This window comes from Lathamus discolor, chromosome 4 (assembly GCF_037157495.1).
Source record: "Lathamus discolor isolate bLatDis1 chromosome 4, bLatDis1.hap1, whole genome shotgun sequence".
In the NCBI taxonomy this organism is placed as follows: Eukaryota; Metazoa; Chordata; class Aves; order Psittaciformes; family Psittacidae; genus Lathamus; species Lathamus discolor.
In genome coordinates this window covers 60,308,022-60,330,040 of record NC_088887.1, presented here as the reverse complement: position 1 = coordinate 60,330,040, position 22,019 = coordinate 60,308,022, and the positions used below count along the sequence as shown (strand labels likewise).

The 22,019-nt window shown below is 42.9% G+C and overlaps 1 protein-coding gene across 8 annotated transcripts in view; it reads left to right on the top strand.

The window, feature by feature from the left end:
• The window catches only part of CRACDL (CRACD like), a 66,189-nt gene that overhangs the window by 28,958 nt on the left and 15,212 nt on the right, over positions 1-22,019 (top strand). For 6 of the 8 annotated variants that reach the window (XM_065677665.1, XM_065677664.1, XM_065677663.1 and 3 more), the window contains 6 exons: positions 9,876-9,952; positions 10,880-11,042; positions 13,952-14,087; positions 14,461-14,625; positions 15,256-15,324; positions 18,707-18,937. In XM_065677665.1, the coding sequence (XP_065533737.1) occupies positions 9,886-9,952; positions 10,880-11,042; positions 13,952-14,087; positions 14,461-14,625; positions 15,256-15,324; positions 18,707-18,937 (831 nt within the window). In that variant the 5' untranslated portion in view covers positions 9,876-9,885. The remainder of the gene's footprint in view (positions 1-9,875; positions 9,953-10,879; positions 11,043-13,951; positions 14,088-14,460; positions 14,626-15,255; positions 15,325-18,706; positions 18,938-22,019) is intronic. The other 2 variants (XM_065677668.1, XM_065677669.1) reach the window with 2 other exon arrangements.

Sequence of the window (22,019 nt, the reverse complement as noted above, 5' to 3'; positions counted from 1 at the left end):
CACACATAATGGCAAAATATTTGGAATTAGGCCTGGGATATAGCGATATACTGTGTTTGGATTAACATGACATTTAAAAAGATTTGTCATAAGCTTTTAAAGAAACCTAAAATGAAATGACACGGTTAACTACACAACACATTATGGACCTGAGAATAAATACTCCACGCAGTATAGATGGGCTTAGAGAGGATGAAAATGGGGCTAAAATTAGCATTGATGTTAGCAGTTGCCTTCATTGTTTGGTTAACTTGGCCCACTGAGTTTTCTTCAGAACAGCAGATAAAGCTGAATACGGATCTTATTCTGGGTAGTGCTAAACACTTTCTGCATCTTAAACCCCCATTAACCTCCGCGCTGCACAAGAACACGCTTACAATAGGCTAATTGAGAGGGCAGCAGGTGTAAGTGCACTGTTCCTCAGGGCTTGCTGTGGTTGCAGGTGACTCTTATTCTTCCTTTGCCACAAAGTGTGTATGTGTACATAGTTATATAGACAATTTGCTGTATTCATGGTTCCAAAAAGCAAGGAAGGATCAATGAAAGCCCTGTTGTAGTTCCTTGAATTTGAAAGCAGTGAGACTTTACAATAACGTTGATATTTCTTCTACTCATTCTGAATACCAAAAGACCTGGTATAGTTATTTCTGTGAAACAGCTTCAGGAATGTTCCCAGTGCTGAATTCAAGGATAATTGCAATTGCAACATGTAAAATCAAATGTAATTTTGTTCTAACTAAAGCAAGACATTTTACTTTCTTTTCTATTGCCTCACAAGGAGAGGCACAGTGAATTTTTAATACTTCACTGACCGTTGGCTCTGAGTGACGTTAGCCTGCTGCTCTACAGAAAAGATGAACTTCTGCAGAACATTATTAGCCAAAGTACTCTATGTGAACACTCGGTATTATTTAAAGGTACAGACTGTGCTTCTGTCAGTAAAGATGGCTAATAGAAACCTAAAACTCAGGTAGCATGTCAAGCTGCTTGTGTTCCTAAATATAGTGGAGGATAGCTGGTAGGGTGCTGGCCGTGGGAGGTCTCGTGTCTTTGTGTAAAACAACTCTGCTTGTATTATCCCTGCACGCTGAGAAAGAAGAAAGAGAGGCAATGTGTCTTTATTACTCTAACAGGTCGTTTAATAATAATGCTTGGTAGAATAGATCTCCTGGCTCCTCTATTAAATCACAAAAAAATAGGCAACTGAAAGCATGAAGAAAAGGGTTACTCCATAGGAATAAGACATTTCACATGGGTTCACTTTATTCGTTCACTAATGGAGCGAGCTACCCCTTCTCCCCCTTTAATTCTTATGTATGGCTGTTTGGTTTGATTTGTTGTTGTTCGGGTTTTTCTTCCTGTTTAAAGAAATCACGGAAGATAAGGCTTTTCTCCTGAACAAAATATGACCTTTGACAAAGTGTATACCCTCAGGTTACTGAGCCCTATCATGAAAGCAGAGTTCCCTTCACCCTTCTGGGGACCAGCCTGTTCCCTGCACTATCCGGGATATCAGACTGGGGAATGCCAGTGGTGCCTTCTGAGCTCTTAGGCTTGTGTCTTCTGTTGCAGTGTGCTTTTTTAAAAATAAAACCCAAAACTCACCCTTCAAAAGCTGCTTGGGAGGAGCATTTATCTTATGGAGTGTTTCTCGCCTCTGTCAGGAATGCTGGGGGAAGGAAGGCCAGTCAATTCTTGGAAAAAAGAAAAACAGGTAGAGAGAGCAGGGCTCCCCCCACACACTCTCCCAATTCATTGGACATGTGTTGTGCTTGTAATAGGGAAAGGAATGTGCTGTTGGCAGGGGCACAGCGGAAGGGCTGATCCTCATGTCAGATCCTACATGAGGATCTGCCCAGCCTGTGGGGTAACAGGGACAGGTGCATGATAGGGGGGTTTGGTCTGTTTAGGCAAAGGAAAGCATGCACTGCCCAACAGCAGTGAAAGAAGCAAGTGAAAACAACCGAACACCCAGAAAACGCATTGAAAAGCTTGGGAAGATGCACCTGCTGCCTCTTCTGCTTTTCCTGTCATAGCCTGTGGAGTCCAACATGCTGGTCATAGCAGTTCTCACCCTGTTTGCACAAAGGTTCAGAAGGGGTGTCCATACAGTGAGCTGTATCTTATCTCCCATTTCCTGTATTCCATTTAGCAGGTCTTTTATTACTTGACATCCCTTGATGTCTCTTCTGTCGATGGTCACAGGAACGCTGGGCACCACCTTATGCTTGCACAGTATGCAACAGGGGATTTGAGTGATAAATGGGAGTATTGCAAAGGAAGGGCTGCTGCAAAGAGATAGTAGTATGTCAGTAGTTACACGTAGCTGGTCCCTGTGCCACAGTTTACTATTCCTCCGCCGCCAGTGATGTTGGAGGTGGAGCAGCAGCAAACTCTGGCACGAGGAGCAGCACTGGAAGAGATGATGTGTTGATGCAACTACCTTGTTTTAGTAATTTCTGAGAGAAAGGGCAAATCACTCACAGCTAGCTCTGTTCATTTTGACAGCGACTGGGAAGAGGATGGGAGGATCCCTAAAAGATAGAGTTTTGAAGGGGAGGGCACTGTATTCAGGCTGCATGCTCTCACCTGGATGCTAGCCAGGGAGGGAGTGCTGGTAGCAAAGCTACTCACAGCCAGCCCTGCTCTAAGCATGAGGAGTGGCACACGAGCTCTCACCACACCATTGTGGTTGCACAATATACAGATTTTCTGATAGCATGACAGCATGCTACAAGGGTTGTGGTAGCCAGAGAAAAATGTCTGTCACAAGGAGGGGAAGAAACAGGAAGAAACCCTTTTACTAACCAGTAATGCAGGGAAGAAGAGCAGTGCAGAAAGAACCTGCGCTCTGCCAAGTTCAGTGTGAGACTGATGAAGATGGATATTGAACTGTCATGTTTTAGACAGCAAACCATTTGTGAAAATGCCACATTTTGAAGATGATGTCCCCGTGGATATCAGTCCGCGTAAACAAGTAGGCGCTAACAGCATCTGCACTAAATTATTACAACAAACAGAGAACACATGAAGTCGGAGGCTTTGCAAAATGATACTTTTTGTTTACTGATTTGAAGCAATTGAAAATGGAAAGAGATGATTGTTTGCCCAACTTTGAAAACAAAAGGCAAGGTTGTATACAAAAATTGACAGGGTGTTTTTCTTCTTGGTTTGGCATGAAGATTATCTTTGATATTTTATATTGATTTGGTAGAGGAGAACAGTGCAGTTTTCTCAGAAAATGTCTTCTCTGAATAAAAAGGTTTTAATAATTCAGAAAGTATGGGGATGCATCTAGAATATGTACAGAACCTGTGTAGGTGCTGACATGATAGAAGGGCAGGGTGGCACTTCAGTCACACTTGTGGGACTCCAGACAAAGCTCCTAGGATGGCTGTGTGCATGTAAGTGTACACTCAGGTGCCTTTGCTCGTTTGATTTTAAGGTTGGAGACCGAATAAAAACTGAAACCTGTGCTCCTTTGACATAAAGAGAGGTCTGGAGCAGGAAGATGTATGGCTTTGGAAACGGTGTTGCAGTTGTTATCAAATTCTCCTGTCCATTTATGTGAGCTTTTTGGATGTGTTCATACAAACTAATTGGATTCCTGGAGACCTGCATCTCACTCATGTGGACATTGCTAAATACCTGGACTTGTATGTGCAGTTCCAGCTCATGGGGATCACTTCACTATGCTTCCTAGACCTCCTGTTGCAGAAGAGAAGGGGAGAGAGGAGAGGTTTATCTTAGTAACATGAGCTCAGGATGATAGATGACTTCTGGAAAGGATTTTATAATTGGGCATGTTGTGAGAGATTTGGTTTTGGCTAGGCTCACGTGTTACCACTTGGGAGCACTCAAAGCAGTTTGAGAGCTTGAAGCGGGGGTTGATGCTGGGATTTCTGTTAGCAGGAGAAGGTCAGAGCAGAGAAGTGTTGAACAGCAGGGTTTCTTGTGCTGTGCAAATACCTCTCCATCACAAGCTTCTTGCCCTGCTCTCCTACACTTCCTTCTACCACACCCTGTTGCACAATGTCTTCAGCAAACGGTCTCTCTTAGCTGCAGAGATAAACCTTTGCTTGGGAGGCGGGTGATCACCACATGCTTTTGGCCCTGTGCTATGCCAGGGCGTGGTGTCCTGGGGCTGCTCTGGGTGGTGCTCTCACTAATGCACCTTCTGGAGAGCAGGGCATCTCCAGAGGTGTGCAAGCTCTGCTGGTGCGCCTGCTGCTGGCGGGGATCGCAGCAGCCCCCTGGGCTTGCTCCCTCTGGAAACTTTGAGCTGTCCCTGTTCCGCCATCCATGTGACAGGCGAAGGGACTACGTGGCTTGTGGGTGGCATCTTTACTTCAGGTGAAGTCTTCAGAGGAGGGATGGATGAGGCGAAGCTTGCCTCAGTCTTTGCCCCGGTGCATGTCACCAACAAAAATGTTAAACACTGCTGGTCCCAACACCAACCCCTGAGGAACACAACTCCTCCCCTGCCCATCCTTCCTGAAGAGCCTGTATCCTTCCATTCCAACACTTCAGTCATTACTTTGTCTGCTAGAAATAGGCTGTTCTTACACAACACAGGAATAAAAGGTGTAAACTGCTGTAGCTTGGTTCAGCTGTGATTTTTTGGATACACACTTTTGAATGTACTGACATTTTGGAGGGGTAGGAAGGGGAATAAAACCCCATTACATTGCCGTATCCTCTGTCTATTCTCTGCACTGATCTAGTCTCAACAGTATTTCTTGTATCTTAGCTCATCTCGAAAGGGCATGGAAAGGAAGAAAGAAAGTGGAGAAAGCCTCTGCTGGGAAAAGTCCAATATAGAAAAAATACTGTTATAAGCTTGGGTAATATTTAGCAATTTATCATCTGGCATTTTAGGCTTATAAAATCTCATAATAAATTGATAAAGCACGTATCTCTAGGAGTCTGCTGTGAAACAAACCACACATAAAATGCGAAGGAAGTGAAGAGGAAAAGTGTACAAGTATTAGCGGTGTGGTAAATCCTGCCCTTGCTAAAAGGGGAGAAGTGATTCAGGCTGCTCCTCTTGGTTGTGAATCCTGCTGAGTCTTCAGATCACAGGATGATCTAACTTAGTGACGGACTTCAGTAAATCTTGGGGCGGCTGGAAATGAGAAAGATCAGCAGCCATGTTCCACAGCCGAGCCTCCAGATCAAGCACAAGTGGACAAGAATATCACCCATGTCGGTGGGTGCTGATTCAAAGCTGCTGGATTTTTATCAGCATTTTATTGAACTTACAGGCTACCAGAGATTGTAAGCAAAGCTTTGAGGAAGAGAAAATTTAGCTCCACAGCAAACAGTCAATTCTGTGTTTGCGTCAGAGAAGTGACAAACAGTTATAGTCACACCAGGGGTAAACTTTGGCCTCTGGGGTTTTTTTGTTGTTTCTCCTCTTAAATACCATGTTTTAATCAAGTCTTTCCCGTGATGAATGCATTAATACTGGATGGTTTGTTGCAAACGCTGAGGAAAAAGCCTGAAAGATTGATAAACCTGCCTCAATATATTGTTAAAATAGATCATACCGAATGAAAAAAGGGGAGCTATAGATAGAACAGTTGCCCGAGTTTATATATTTGGGAAAGAAAATGGGGTGGGTGGTGAGCAAGTGAAACCCAATATTTCTCTAACAGTGTTCAGCAAAGGAGGCATTTAAAAGGAAAAATAACTTTCCCCCACATCAGTAAAAATGTCATAAGAAATTCTAAGGTAGAAGTAAATATGGTTGTGTACAGCTAGGTTTGGTGGGATGCTCAGCTGGGCAGTGCTCTGCTTGCAGAGTAGCACAGAGGGGTCTCTGGCAGTGCACAGGGATAAGTGGGGGCCAGTATCTCTTGGCACTGTGATGGGATATTGCTCCAGTGGAATCCATCACTTGGCAAAACACTCAGGCAAGTGGCTAAGTCTCAGCTTCAGTATTTGCTTAAAATCAAGGTTTGCTAAAAACTAACCTGTTGTCTTTCAAGCATCTTTCTGAAAACCTGACCAGCACGCTGCCTGCCAAGGGTTTCACAACTCCTTCCAGTTCCTTCTGCCACCTGCTGACCCCCTCCCGCTGTCCTCAGGGTAAGGAAGTGGGTTCCCCTTCATCTCCTGAGGCAAACAAATCTCCCCTTGGTGACAGCAGCCATAAAACTCCTCCCGCACCCTTGGCGCTGACGCCTCGTGTTCCTCGTCACAGCACATGTTTACACAGCATAGTGATTGTGGTGAGGGCTGCCGCTGCCTCCTCCTCCTGTGCATGGGCTTGGAAGAGTCACATCAAACCCTGGGCTTGGGCTGGAAACTTGCCTTTGAACTGAACACCTGAGGTATGTCCATTCACAAGCTCCGGGCAGTGAAAGGCGCACACTGTTCCTTGATCCTTGTAATTGCATGATGAGTCGAGATGCAGTTTTTATAAAAGCCTTAGAGTAGCCTCACTGCAAAAGCAGTATTGCCCACCTGGCCCGAACTTCTAGGGTTTATTTGCTGCGACTTAACATAACCGTGGGCCTGCTGGGGACATGAGAGTCTCTGGGCTCCTGCACAGGAGACAGAGGCCGCTGGTGCTTGCACCAAGTTTTCTTCCACCCTGCCTACCTCTGACCTCCACCTTGGGTCACTTTCTGCTTCTCTCCAAAGTCATCTTACCCGGATGACCTTCCTCCCCGCACACCTCCTGCATCTCTTCAGCAGGCTCCTCACAGTGAAGCCACCTCTTTCCAGCTCTTTCCACAGGCAGCACTGGGGAGCCATACAGGGGTGGCTCTGGCAATGATGGTGGGACTTGGTGTTACGGAAATTACACATGCCAGCCGCCGTAACAGGGTTTGACTCTGGGTTTATGCTGAATTGATAAGATGAAAGAGAGATCCCTCTATGCAAGTAGTTTTTATTACTAGAGCTATAGTTTGAGCTGGGTGCCTCTGAAGAGTGACCTTGAGCAAAGAAATCCTGGGGCAATTATACCCTTACAATCTGAATTACCCACTCCTCATGCGACAGTTCAGACCAATAGTAATATTAGGGTCTGGGGTCTTCCCATTCTTTGCTGGGTCCTTTCATTGTATCCAGGTGAGCCATTTCTCTTCTCCTATCTAAGGTTGCAGCTTCTGTTAGTTAACATAGCTTCCTTATCTTCTGGCTTGAATCGGTTGTGGGGCCTTCTTTTTCTTGTCTAGGTAAAAGTACATGTCTAGATGAAAGTTCGCAGTTTGTGGCCTAAGGCTTCAGCAAATTTAGCTGCTAATGCTGCACAAGTTATGCTAAACAGGTTGTATACAAGTAGTAGACCAAATGACAAAACAGTGGCTAAGGACCTGTCTCGCACAAGCTAGTACTCCAGCCCTGCTCCCTGTGCTGCACCTTTGCAAGAGACATCCCCAAAAGCACAGTGGATCTGAGCTGCCTTCCCCAGGTCTTGGGCACTTTTTGAAAAGACACCTTAATTTGTAAAATAACCTTAGAAAACAGCAAAAAACATGGCAGAGGTGAAGAATGGCTGCATGAGGTCAGCAGGGGAGAGAGGACCTTGCTTCAAGATGTGTGGCTAGCAAGGAGAGAGTTCATCGGTGTTCAGCATCCTTCTGTCTCCCCTAGGCAAGGAGATGTATGCCACACCCCTGGTCGTGTATTACTATCCCCAGGTGTTTGGCACACACAGTAGAAACACTCTTTGTGACCTCAGATGTCATGAATCAGTCACACAAACCTCCTCTTACATTATGGAGGAGGTAACTGTAATTAAAATTGGTTTTATTCTCTAGAAAATTGGCTGCCAAGTTTTGGGATGGGGCAACACCACGTTTCTGGTGTGTCAGAAATATATTATCTGCTTGAATTTTGCCTGAGGGGAAGTGTTTGTAATTAGCTTCATGTTTCAAACCAACAGGTCCCATTGTGTGGGCATTTATCCCCTGGTGTATTTGCTATGCAGAACTAGTGAAATATGGCCTATAAACATTTGGGTTAAAAAAATACACCCTTGCTTGAGTGCAACTGGATGCAACAGAGCAGTGTCAGTGGGCCACAACTGGGGATCTGAGTTATGGCATCCATCATTTATATAGATACTGTAGGATCCCACCTCTGGCATGCATATAGCAGCTGAGGGTTTCAAGGTGTTGATTTGCACTCCTGCCATTGCTATTGCAACATGACAGAGTAAATCTGAGACATCCTGAGCCTGTTTAATTATCGACTGGAAAGGCCAAGGCGCACAATACATATGTGTCTGTCACCTCCCAGCAGGCATTTACTGCTAATACATGTATCATCCACATCTGTTGTTTTCTAGGGCAGTTCCTTATGAATTGTCCCTACATAAGGCAGATGCCCTTGACCAGACGTTGCTCACCCTCGTGTTTGTGGTTAACTCTTACTTGGTTTCCTGATGGATTGTAGCAGGGGGTGTTTTACACCCACTGTGTGCATCCAGCTTTGGGGGGGAGCCGAGGTGCCTTTGCTGTCCGTGCATCTGGTCGTCACAGCCAGGCTCAAGTGCTTGCTGACGGTTCAGGCATCGCATCATGTTTTAGACTTGAGTAATTAATGTTTTGTTTCCATTTTGCTAACTCTTTGAACGCATGAGCCTCGTTAGTTAAGTCTGCTGGTACTTCAGGGGATCAAAACAGCCACAGTGTAGTCACCTTCCCACCCATGTGCGATGGGAGCATCTGGCACCATTACAGCCCAGAGAGTGACCCTGCAGCATTTGGCTCACCATCCAGTCAAGGACATCCATGACTTTATTCTGCCTTGACCATGAAATGATGGCTCTCAAGATGAAGAAGAGAGAGCACAGATAGACTGCTGCTCTGAGAATGCAGTTTAAATTACAGATATTCTGTTTTAAGGCCTGGGACTTGTAGAGTTTTGGAAATGCTTTTAATTTAGGAACCTTAACAAGCAAAGTGGTATTGTGCTTTCAGAAGGCAACAGAGAAGAAAATTAATTGTTTTATTTTTACTTGTATTTTTCTGTCTGTATGAACAAAGGGAATAAAAAGGGTTGTTACCTTTTCACAAATTGCTTAAAAAATAAGAAAAACTACAGCCTGTAGAATACTTCAAATTTGGATATAAATAAAGGGAAAATATGTATGGTTCTTTACTAATGTTATTTGTACATGTTCATCATAGTATCATAGAATGGTTCAGGTTGGAAGGGACCTTGAAGGTCATTTAGTTCCAGGCTCCTTGCAGGGACAGGCAGGGTTACCTCCAGACCAGATTGCTCAAAGCCCCATCCAGCCTATCCTGGAACTTCCAGTTACCCAAAAGCTGTAATAAGCACAAAGACATTTTGTCTGTGGTCCTGAATAGGTGCGGAGAGGGAGAGTCAAAGAAACCTACCTCCTCTGATGCATGCTTTTGGAAGCATTTGAGAATCTCCACAAACTCTGTTTTCAGGCAGGAGAGGCTAGTTAATTGAACCTTAACATGCTATTGTCTTATGAAAGTAGATATATTCTATGCAATTTATTATACTTTTGCCTAATAAGCTTCATCCTATGGGATATTTTTTGATTTTAATGTATATTTATGATGGAATGATAGAATGGTTTGGCTTGGAAAGCACCTTAAAGATCATCTGGTTCCAACCCCCATGCTGTGGGCAGGGACACCTTCCACTAGACCAGGTTGCTCAAAGCCCTGTCCAGCCTGGCCTTGAACACTGCCAGGGACAGGATAGCCACAGGTTACAGATACAATACATAGACATGGATTTAGACATATACTGTATTTACGTATAGAAGCACATGCATAGTATTTTGTATTTTAGTAACTTGCCTGTATGTATGTATACAGCTACGAAGTGAAGTACTGCTACTTTGTTGATATGACTGAAGCTTTTTCTACCTCCTTTAGTGACTGTCACATGAGTTCCCCAAGGATAATGGACCCTAAGATGCGAGAGACTGAAGGAGATGGAGAGGACAATTCAGGTAGAGTTGTTCCCTTCCCCTGTGAATGAAAAGTGCTGTGAGTTTTGTTGAAAAGTTCTTCAGCTTTGATGCCTCAGCTCTGTCATGGGAGTGAATCTGTTTGTTTAGAGAATGCATTTTCCCTTTTTCTCCAAGAGCGTCTACATTTTTGACATTTTTGGAGGCTTGAAATAAGATTTTTGTAGCATCTTCCGACCAAGTTAACTTTTTTACCCAACAAGTAAGTGAAGTGCTGGCAGTGATGCCTCACAGTGCTGTCATGCTAATTTACACAGGGCAGGCACAAGTTGTTGGGATGTCTCGTGCAAAAGGCTGATTCCATTTTAAATAGTTTCCTTCACAGAGCTTGCAACTGAGCCTAATTCAGGTCTTTCTTCACTGAACAGACTAGCATTGCTTTTCAAGATTATTGCTTGATTTCTAGTTTAATACTTTATGATCTGTTGAGTCTCATAATTAGCATTCAAAATATTCTGGGATGTATTATAAAGCTGACATTTTAAAAGCCTCCCTACACCGCACATTCCACCCATGTAAGCCTTTTCTACATTTAAATTGGTTTTGCTAACACTGTCCTCATCAGCAGTGTTTAGCTTGCTGAACAAAGGTTGTAATTTCTTCTCTGTGTCCCAGGCTGTTAAGCCAGAGTTTTTCTTCACAGTGTAATTATCTCAAGAGGCAAGTAGAAACTCTATTAGGAAAGATTCTACACCACAGGTTATTTCTTGTGTGTCATAAACATTGCAGTCCACTCTCCAAGATAATAGTAATTTCATGCTATCAATGTAGTCTTGAAACACATTGATGGAAGAGCGGACTGCATTGTGTTTTCCAGGAAAAAGACCCACTTATGCAGAAATGATAAAGGAATTATTATTGTTCAGAAACATGCTGCTGGCTGCATCTTCTTTATGTTTCTTCACTTAGGAAAGAAGAAATCAAAGTTCAAGTCTTTCAAAAAGTTTTTTGGTAAGAAGAAAAGGAAAGAGTCATCTTCTGGGAGCAGCACTCTGAAGCTGTTCCAGTCAACAAGTGATGTCGCAGCCTCTCATAACATGCACGTTAATTATGATTCTGAAGATGAACTTGAGTAAGTGTTTGGCTGGTAAACAAATACTGAACTGCTACAATGTTTGTAGATGAAAGACACCCTAGAATTGCCTCCTTGTTTTTTTTCATAATGCTGCATTCTCAAACAGTTGCCTTTTTCAGGAAAGTACAAATTTAAAAGGCTGATGCAAGACAAATCACAAGGGAATTGTATGGGGTGCAGCAAGAAACAACTAAAAAAAGCTTTCATTTAATCATAAAATAAGCCTTGGGTTATGATTTCAAAATAATGTAACTCCCATCTTCAAAAAAGAATTAGGTATTCAGCTTTTATCTTGCTAAGATTGTCTTATGCCCCTAAGATATAATTCCTAAGGATTGTTAAAGAAATTTAGATGTCTAACCATTTATGCCAGGTTTTGAAAGCAAGGAAGGGATAAGAGGATGACTGCAACTGAAAGCAGCAGGATCCAGAGGCTGTGAAAACTTTATTTCCTCTCTATACATGGGATTCATCTGACCAAAGGACAAATTTCTGCATCTGAGTTAGTCATCAGCTGCCTTTTATAATCAGCAGAGAGAAGTCAACATTACTAAGAAAGCTTGTGTCATTCTTGCGTAGATGTCTGAAGCTGTTCAGATGAGCCAGGCTCTGGAAGTGCCTGTTTCTCCCCACTGAATGTAGATGGGAGCCAGGGCTGACCAGCTCCAATGTAGATACCTGTGGTTTAACATCTGAAGTTAGACTAGATGAATCCCAGCCTGTGTATCTGTTTGCCCCTGAAAATCCTGTCTTTGTTCAGGCATTGCCAAAAATGCTACCCACTGCTGAAAGGTAAGCATGAGAAACCCAATCTAAAGTCCACGTGTGTTCCTTGATGGAGATCTGAACTGGAGAGCCCTGGATTGTCTAAAAAGCAAGTCATTGCATTGGATGTTGTGGTTCTCAGAACAAGCCCCCTGGGTCCCCAAGTGGGAGATGCTGTGCCCAGGGACGGGAAAGGCAAACCCTTCCGGCCATTTAAAACGACATTATACAACGCGGCCACCAGGCAGCGCCAAACAACCAAAGGAATTGACTAAATACTTTGTGTGTCTTTTGTAGCATTGGCAAGAGTAACATTAGTCCAGCTTGAAGCCCCAGGAGTTCCAGTCTGGCAGCCCCACGCGTAACAGTGGGCTAACAGCGCTGTTGTTTGATCCCATATTTTTAAGACATGGATGGTCAGATTTTCTTTCCCTCATGCACAGCTCAACAAGGTCATGTTCAAGTGGGTATGATCGCTGGGTGGTTTGGCCATGTTCCTGTGCCTTTACTTGCAGGGTTGTTACATTGTTGTTTCTTAATATTTGTTTATACAACGATCAGAAAATTCCTTGAAAGGAAGGAGAGTTAATTCAAGCACTCGTAATCTGAGGAGACATCTAGGGTACCTGCACCATGCATCTGGGTAGTATGTGTCTGCTAGAAAGAGAAAGCAAAGGTAGCATGCTGGGATGAACATCCACATGCAGCAGCCCCGCTGATCTGGCTGCCCTTGCAGCCTTTGTAAGATGTCAGTGTGTTGAGCAGCCATCGCAGTCCTGGCTGGCACTTACTTTGCAAATTGCTATAGCTTTGTCTGACCTTGCATGCGTTGCAGAGATCCCATTTTCATTTAGACAAATTGTTCTTCTAATGTCTCTAATGCATTAAGCAGGAGCAGCAGGCTTTCCGTCCTTCTGCAGCAGGAATACAGATCAACTTTTTCCTGCTATTGTTTTATCAAACATATTTATAGCAGCCGTTACAAGGAAAATGTTTCTTTCTGCCATGTTTATGTTCCTGAATGTCCCTATGACAGTATCTAAGATTCAAAAATACACAGTTCTCCTCTTTTTTTCCTGTTTTCTCTTTTTTTCCCCTCTAGAATGCTGCTCAATTAACTTGATAAGTACATGAGCCCAAACAATTCTGTACTCTGTACTCTGCTATGCCATTTCATAGATGTCTTATTTAAAAAAACCTAAAAGATAGGGAGTCCTAGAAGAAATGCTGTGTGCATGCATTTCTGGTCCCTGCTCTCTTGGAGTATGAGCTAAGCTGTGGAAAATGTGCACAAGAGACCTCCTAGCAGCAAACTGTCTGACCGTGGGTCTGCTGTACCATTCCCATAAGGAAACGAGGTGTTCATGCCCCACATGTAATGTTTGCAAAGAGGTGACATAGCACATGCCTCAAAAGTAGAAAATGGAAGATGAGCGAAGTCACCCAAAAAACATCTCCTGCTTCCTCTCACTAGCCCATAAAAGGTGTCCATGAGAAAATGTGTCCCCAGGCTCATAAGAGAGAATTCCAGGGATCTTGATATAGAGAACAGGACCTTGTAAGCATCTTGTAAGGATTTATGCAGATGATTCCACATGAGAACTGTATTGCCTGAAATACTTTTGTTAATGACCTGTATGGCAGAGATACATTAAATACTGTACCACACTTAAATAGTAAAAGGTACTTACTCTTCCTATGGTAATGGTCTGTCATTTTCAAGGCATGTTCTTACGTTAGCAAGAAGTTAGTTCATCTCAGGTACAGGCTCCTTTATGTGAGCTCCCTTCATTTTGCACCTAGGCTTGCCTGTCAGAAGCCCAGCTGCTGGCTTCCATCCAAGGGGTAGTGGCTTTTCCATGAGGTATAACTCAATTGCTGGGGTTAAACTGTCGTTAGCCTTGATTCAGTTTGTTAATGTGACGGATAACAGCATTTGCAAATTTGTGTTTGGCTTTTAAAGGTGTTACCTGGATTAATGAATGACTGTATTGTATTCACAGAGGAGCCTGGAATCTCCTGTGTGTGGTGTGCCCTTCACACCTATCTCCCACTCCCTGTTCAACAGACCACCTTAGTTAAGAGTAAGAGGACTGGCAAAATAGTCTGTATGTTTTCACTCATTTGTTATATTATTCTAGGACACATAAAGGCATTATGGGAAGCAGAGCTTTGTCACATGATAGCATTTTCATCCCTGAGACTGGGCAAGAGCCTGCAAGGCCAGTAAGAGTGTTCTCTCAAGAAAACATTTCTGATCGGATTAGAGCTTTACAGGTAATGTATACAGCATAATTTTTTCAAATGCAAGAGGTGGAATTGCCTTTTCAGGCTTGATTTTTGGGGTAATATTTGTGGTTCAGCATTTGATTAGTAAGTAATATCTGTCTGCAGTTTACATGAAATGTTGCATTTGTTAATCAGACAGCAGTATCATATCTTGGTTCTACTTAAATGACAGTTGAAAAGTGGATAGGTTGTTTGGGACCCTGAGAGAACGTCTGTCCTGGGTCCAAAGTGAGATGTCCTATGCTCTGAATTATTCAATTGTGAAGTTGAAATACAGGTAACTTGTTGACCTGAGCTAAAAACTGTACTGGGGAAACCTCCATCACTATCACATGCTAATTTATTTTATGCCACGCTGAAGCTGAAACTCCAGCCTACCATGAAATTGGGACCTCCACCTCCATTTGGACCTAATGCCAAGCGAACAGAGGATGCTGGGACCAGTTCTGAAGATGATGGATTACCCAGGAGCCCTCCAGAAATGTCTTTGCTACATGAAAACCTAAATCCAGGCATTAGAACAGGAGTGAGTAGTTCCAGTGTTGACAAAAATCAGTTTAATGACTTGTCTTACCTATGTGCAGAAGGCAGAATAAATTATTTGGCTTGCTATATACACCACTATCGCTGAACAATTCAGAAATGCCTTACTCAAAATGGGAAGATGCTATCCCTCTGTGTAAACAGCTACTAAGAATCTCTGTTCCTGTTAAAATATAAATATCACGCCAGAAAAATGCAGAACTAGGAAGGAGAGGATGTGTTTGTGTAGTGCATGGGGATGGTGGGGTGTTTTTTTTAGGGACTACAGGGAGCTGCCAGGCATGAAAAAAAGGCTGAAAAATCTATATTCCCCCTTGAATGTGCTGATAAGAGAGCTCTCTTCTATAATGTTTTTTCCTAGGCTGTCTTTGGAAAAAGAAACAAAGCATTTGAAACTGATTTTTCTTTTTAAATAGTAGTTTTGTTACACATTATTTCATTCTTTATCTGCATGTCTTACACTTTATGTTTGCAGTGTCCTTGCTAATCCTTAAGACTATAGAGAACAACAACTTACATAGTATCTGTGTGCGCTTTGTGTAGATGGTTTCTGTGAGTATATCCACTTTGTTTGTCATCTTTTACTGAATCTCTTCCTCATTCCATCCCACAGTTCTCTGACTTTCACAAGCACCTTAGCTCTTTGAGTTTAGCTGGAACAGGCAGTGAAGAAGAAGAACAGGTAACTTCTGCCAAATGTATTAAGGGCCAAGCAATTATGCATGGTAGTTTTATAAAGAAGTGTTATGACAAATATTATTGTGTTGCCCGTCTGCTGCAAAAAACCCCTTGTGTGTATTTAATTGCATGCCTCTGTTTGCTGTGCTTTTTTAATGCCTGTCTGTCTAACATAAAAGTTATGATTATTTATCAACATAATTCTGACACCAGGTAATCTCCCACTGATAATAATTAAGCCCTTATATCCTTTAGCAAACTTTGCAGACATGATTTAATCTCCAAGCACAATCGACCAGATTTAGACACTGAAATGGTATCCCTTTTTTTGTAAAGACGGGAAGTTGCAGTAAAGGCTGCTTGGGTTACATGCATAGGATAAGGGAAGGAGCCTGTTGAGGAGTTCTGAACCTCTCAGGTCTGCCCAGACAGACCCTTGCTTTAAGCACAAGGTTACCTCACACTGGTGATAGTGGCTGGCATTGCTGCTCAGGAGTCTGCCTTCAGTTGGATTCTGGCTGTGAATTTTGCTGAAGTGGTTTTCAGGACTTGAGTACAGGCAAATAGATGGCTTGCTTCAATCAGCAGCCAGCATTCTGGCTGATTAAAGGGAGGTTTTGAAAGGCTCTGAAGAGTCCCTTTTAGCTGTCAGCAGCTGGAGTCATGGTGGAAACAACACAGGAGGCAAAGGGAAAAGCGTTTTCTAGAAATAGGAGGAGGGGTGGAAGGGAATTGCTGAAAGGAAATAGAGAAGCTAGTCCTAAGCTGACTATTCCTTGGTAATTATGCAAAATGTATTTCAAGGCCAGCTGCAGCAGGGCTCAGCAAAGAATTCTGGCTACAGTTGTTAGATTCCACATGAAGCTGTTTGAAAACCTGCTTAGATGCAGTGAATTTTTAATATTTTTAAAGAAAAACAACAGAACGCTTGCAGAAGGTATTTCTTGAAAACTGGTGTAGGCTCGCTGTAAATTCATCCAGTCCAGATGCGTGTTTGCTAAAGGAGGATTTATGTCTCCCTGTTGTTCCATTAACATCGCTCTCTGACTCACTTGCTGACTCCAGAGATGAGGTGGTGACTCTGTGGTTGCTCAGCTTTTCCCACATGGCACATCATACAACTAGCTCAGAGCTCTCTTCATCCCAGTCCAGTTTCAGAGCGCAGCCAGAAAGCAGCCCCATCTGAAGGTGCCCAAAACACAGAGTTGACTACCTGGCATTTTGGAGAGAGTCAGAGGAGAACAGATTGCAGGGCTGAGGAGTTTTGCACAACGCAGCCCTAAGGTTTTGGGGAGCAGTGACACCTTGCTGTGTCTTGGAAGCTTTCCTGGATGGACGAAGGGAGAAAAGGATCATGACTGTCCCATCAGGCTTTGGGAATGTGGCTCCCGCATGGACCCCCACCTTGTGCCACCCAGCATGACCAGCAGGACAACAGCCATGCGAACATGAGATTTGAAGCTGGCAGCTGTCCAGTCCTCCAGCAGGCTTTGCCAGAGCCAAGCTTCATGGGACAGGCAACTTCTGCAGCCGTCTCAGAGCTGGCATTCACTCAGGCTGCTGAAATTTAAGTAACAAACCAGATTCTTGATTTTCCAGTGTAACGGCCAACACTGAGCACTGCCAGTGAGAAGACATGCGAAGTTCTCGAGGAAAAGCAGAAGCCAGAAGAAAGGCAGGCAAATAATGACATGCCTTGAAAGAGAACATGTGCTGCATCTTTATCTTGGAGCTGAAATGTCAATGTATTCACTGTTAGGTACTGATGTATAATGCAGCCACGTATCGTTTGTTGTACATTAGTCATGTTTGAGTACTAGACTGCAGATAGTGTAGAGTGAAAATTAATGAGAGTATCCATTATTCAGCATGGCTGAGCTACCTCTTTTTTTCATGAATAGAAAGCATGATCAGAAGCTGTGGATCCAACCTCTGCTAAAATCAATGTGAGTTTTCCCCTGGCCATTGAGGAATCTGTACCAGGCCCACACTACATGACAGAGTATCTTTCGGCTGCAGTGCATAATGCAGAATTCTCCTTGCAGAAAATACTGGTGCTTTTTACCTCTCTAAATAAAATGAACACTACCCTGCTCTCCCCTTCTCCCATCCAACCCTTCAGTGAAATATCACTTCCAGAGACAGGAGAAAGAAGAAGAAAGAAGAAAGCCTGCAGAAGAAAGCATGACAAAGGAGGAAAGCTCCTCTAATGAAATGAACCAGAATTTCAAGCCTACAGGGAGTGCTGTCACGAGTTGCAGAGGTCATATTAATGCCATGACAGACACTTTGGAAATAGCATTTTACCTATTTGCAGAAAATTAATCTGAGAGAAGGAAAGAACCATTTTTAGAGTATTTTTCCTTAAGTTTTTCAGTTTCCTTTTTGCATCAGCCCTGGGACTGTGGTACCTTTTTGTGAAGTGCACAGGCAAGCTGAGTTCCAGCCTGCTGAGAGTACTGCACCCCTTGCAGCATTCGTTAGTTATTTCTGGATGGATTATTGGCCTCTAGTAGGAATTGTCCATGATTTCCTTCCCCAGAATAGTCTACAAATGTAATGTTCTATTTCAGGTAAACTCCCTAGTTATTTTGCAGATACAAATGCATGAGGAAAAAGCACAAGCTGACTTAAATGTCAATGCCACTGATGTTTGATTCTTTTGTCTTTAGGAGGGTATGGTAGAGTTGGAAGGGAGCTGATGACATATAGGAAGCTAGAGATGCTCCAGCCTAGCATAACTGTGTGTTGGAGCCTAGACACAGATGCTGAAGGACAGATCAAGAAAGGAAACTGGCCCGTTAGGTTCTGTAACTGACCACTCTTCATGTATCTGTCTTCTAAAATATGCTGGCCATGCATTTGAGTGCCTTATACAAGGGGGAATGGGTTTAAACTTAAACAGGGGAAGTTCAGGTCAGATATAAGGAAGAATTTCTTTACTGTGAGGGTGGCGAGGCACTGGCACAGATTGCCCAAGGAAGTGATAAATGCTCCACCCCTGGCAGTGTTCAAGGCCAGGTTGGACAGAGCCTGTGTGGTGTCCCTGCCCATGGCAGGGGTGTTGGAATGAGATGATCTTACTGTCCTTTCCAACCCAAACCATTGTATGATGCTGTGATTCTACCATCTTCTAGTTAAATATGACTTAGTCCTTCCCACCAGACAGTATACCACGGTATTCAAGCAGCTAAAAATGCAGAATTACTAATAGTAGTACTCCACATGCAACATTAGGAAACGCAATGTATTTTAAAGAGATGTCAAAAAGAGAAAGAGGCAACCTTAGAATGCCAGTAAACATGGCCCCTTTTTTGTAGGCTTCTAATTTTCATGTCTTTGTTTCTTTGTTTGATTCTCTGTTTGGGGATTATTTTTTTTTTCAGGTTACATTAAGTCCTTCTTCTAGATCTCATTCTACAGATGGCCAGCTGTTCCCTAGGCATGGAAGTGCCAAAACTGGAGCTCCCCAGATATCTGACAGTACCACCTCGCCTACAGCCAATTTTGACACTCCGCCTGAGCTTTCCTCTTGCTTGGATAATTCTGCTGCTAAACATAAGCTCTTAATAAAACCCCGGAACCAGAGATCCAGTAAAATGAGACGGTTTTCTCAGGTACTTGTGAAAATAAATGGCATCACCTTTGACACAGAACCAGGAAGTTCTCACTGGACTTTGTATTTCAAACTCAGATATGAGAAGGAAAGTCAGATGGCAGCATGGATATTTCATTGGGTTTTAATAGCTGTTACTTGGTGAGGCTACGTATCTGGAGTAGACGCTAGGAACAGATCAAATATTATGAGTTTAGTTGTTAACTCTTAATGCAGCAGTTTATGTAACAATTCATTCTTAAATTTACTGTGCAGCACAATTCAATATCTTGTTCGTGGTGCAGGAGCTGGGGCTGACTGCTCCATTTCTTTCTTTAAAATGCTTTTTGGAAACTGTTAGAGTCAACTTGGGTGAGATGGTTTAGTGTGAGGTGTCCCTGCCCATGGCAGGGGGGTTGGAACTAGATGATCTTAAGGTCCTTTCCAGCCCTAACTATTCTGTGATTCTGTTCTGTGATTCTAACTTGTGTTCTTCCTGTGGTCTGAAAGATCCTGTAAAATCAATCATGTGTCTTTGAGAGACTGTTTGTGGAGGGCTTGTTTTAACTTCCCAAAGACCATTGGGTTTATGTTTGCAAAAAGCACAGAAAGAGGAAGTTGTGATCTATTAATTGGAGCCAAATTCTGTACATTAGGACTGTGCTGAATTCAGACCTCTCCCTGCCCTAGAGCTTGTAAACCCTTTATGTGCACCTCAGAGACTTAAAGTAAGTCTCCACAAGAAAAAAAAGAGGTGTATACTGTTAAAAAAACATTGGTTTTAAACCATGTTTTTAAAACACCATCTGATTCTTTGTCGTATCTTATGAATGATGTAGCTTATTTTTCTTCTTCCTCTCCTCTTTTTTGAACTAAAGTTTGCAGCTCTTGCTATAGTATTCGCACTTTGTTGTTCCTGGTTTCTTTCAGTGTTTCAAATACAGACATTAAATTCTCTTGCTTATCACCAGGAATATTCTGTCTGTCTCTAAATACTTCTTGTCTGATACTCTGTATTTTATAAAATCTGTGAGTGATCTTTAGGCTTGGTAGAGCACCACTGTGAGCAACACAATGATAAGGACAGTTATGTAGAGAACCGTGTAAAGCAATAACTCATTGATTGAACATCCTCTTCCATTGTAACATTGTACAATTGCTTTGTCCGGCGTGCTTACAAACTGCCAGATGACTGAGCTCTCCTGGTTTTCCACGGAGAGTGCTTACATCTTTTGATAATACTTGGTTTAATATTTTCTGTCTGACTCTGCCTGTGCACCTTTGCTTCTGGCTAACTGGTATCTTTTGCTTTCATGTTGCTGTGCTTTTATGTTCCTGTTGATGATCAGAGGGCTGGAGCACCTCTCCAGGCTGAGAGTTGGGCTTGTTCAGCCTGGAGAAGAGCAGGCTCCTGAGAGACTTTCTAGCAGCCTTCCAGGGGCCGAAAAGAAATCTGGAGAGGAACATTTTACAAGGGCATGTAGTGATAGGACAAGGGGGAATGGCTTTAAACTGAAAGAGGGCAGATTTAGATTAAATGTTAGGAAGAAATTCCTTACTGTGAGAGTGGTGGTGGGACACTGGCACAGAGAAGCTGTGGATGCCCCATCCCTGGCAGTGTTCAAGGGGCTTTGGATGGGGCTTTGAGCCACTTGGTGTAGTGATAGGTGTCCCTGCACATGGAGGGGGAACTAGATGATCTTCAAAGTCCCTTCCAACCCAAACCATTCTGTGATTCTATGCATACGGATTTGAACATAAATTCAGTTGTTTTCCTAATTCTATTCTTTGGGTAAAGGCAAATGTAATGAAAAGCCAAGCTATAGCTACAAATTTGAGTCATTATGAGAAATTTCATCTGAAGTGAAATAAATTCTTTCTTACAGAGACATGGAGGTTGTGTTTGTTTTGTTCTTGTATGTAGTGAGTGAAAGGTTAGACGAAGGACAATCATGAATTCTGAACTCCCTCCCATGACAGAGAGGATGTTAGCCAATTGGGGAGCAATAGCAGACATGAAGACATTGTGTTAATATTTACCATGGAGGTAGATTCTCACTCCACAAGAAAACATAACTGAACTTTCTCAGCCATCTTCTGACCAATGTAAATTGCATAGCTCCTGTTTTAATAGATGAAGAATGTTAGGACCAGCAGTTAGAATATGAAATAGGCTTGAGGAAGGTATGTATAATAAAAGTGGAATAGCAGGCTTAATCTGCATCACACAGTGTAAACATGCAGAAATTCATGAGCCAGCTCTTGAACTGGAAACATGACAGCTCTGTCAGCACAGTGCTCTGCCCGGTGTAAGGAGACAACTGCATTGACATGGCTGTACTTGTGAGGTCTGAGCTAGTGTCTCTGACGGGTTCTGCTCTGTGCTGCACAGATTTCCCATTCTGAACTGGGAGACGGTTTCTTAATGCAGTGCCACATTGGACAGCTTAGATGTTCACAGCTTGGATGTTCACAAGTTTATAACTCCGTTTTTGCAATTCCACTTGCAGAACAAGAAGTTGGAAGAACCCTAAAAGTATCTTCAGAGTGCAAGTTTTGTGTTCTTGGAATTAGGGCCTATATCCAAAATATATATTTACCTGACAAACTACAGTGAATCAGTCAGCAAATACAGGCACCATATGAAAAGGCATATTCAGCAGCTTCATAACGTGCTTTCAAATAATCCTCTATATTTAGCCAGTCCTTACTGGAAGCTTAATCACAAGACCTCCCAGATAACTACATATGCATTTAGAAACTTTCAACAAATAGTCTAACTCTTGGAGGAAAAAAAAAAGAGTTTTACACAAAGGAGAGAAGGCTATCATGCTGTTTGGCAGTGGAATTAGACAGAAGACTGCCATATGGGGGTAGATACTCAGCTGGCATAGAGTGCCTTAACCGGATGGACTTGCTAGGATTTTGCTCTTCTTTCCATGTACCCTTCCCTCTTCAGAGTCATGTTTTAGGAAGAATGGGTTGTTTTATTTTTAACGCTAGCATGGAGTAGTAAAATACAAAGGGACAGATTTTTCTCTTTCAAGTGCTGCTTTTTGCCTAAGAGGATCACAACATAGCCAGTATGCTCCGGGGAATCAAGT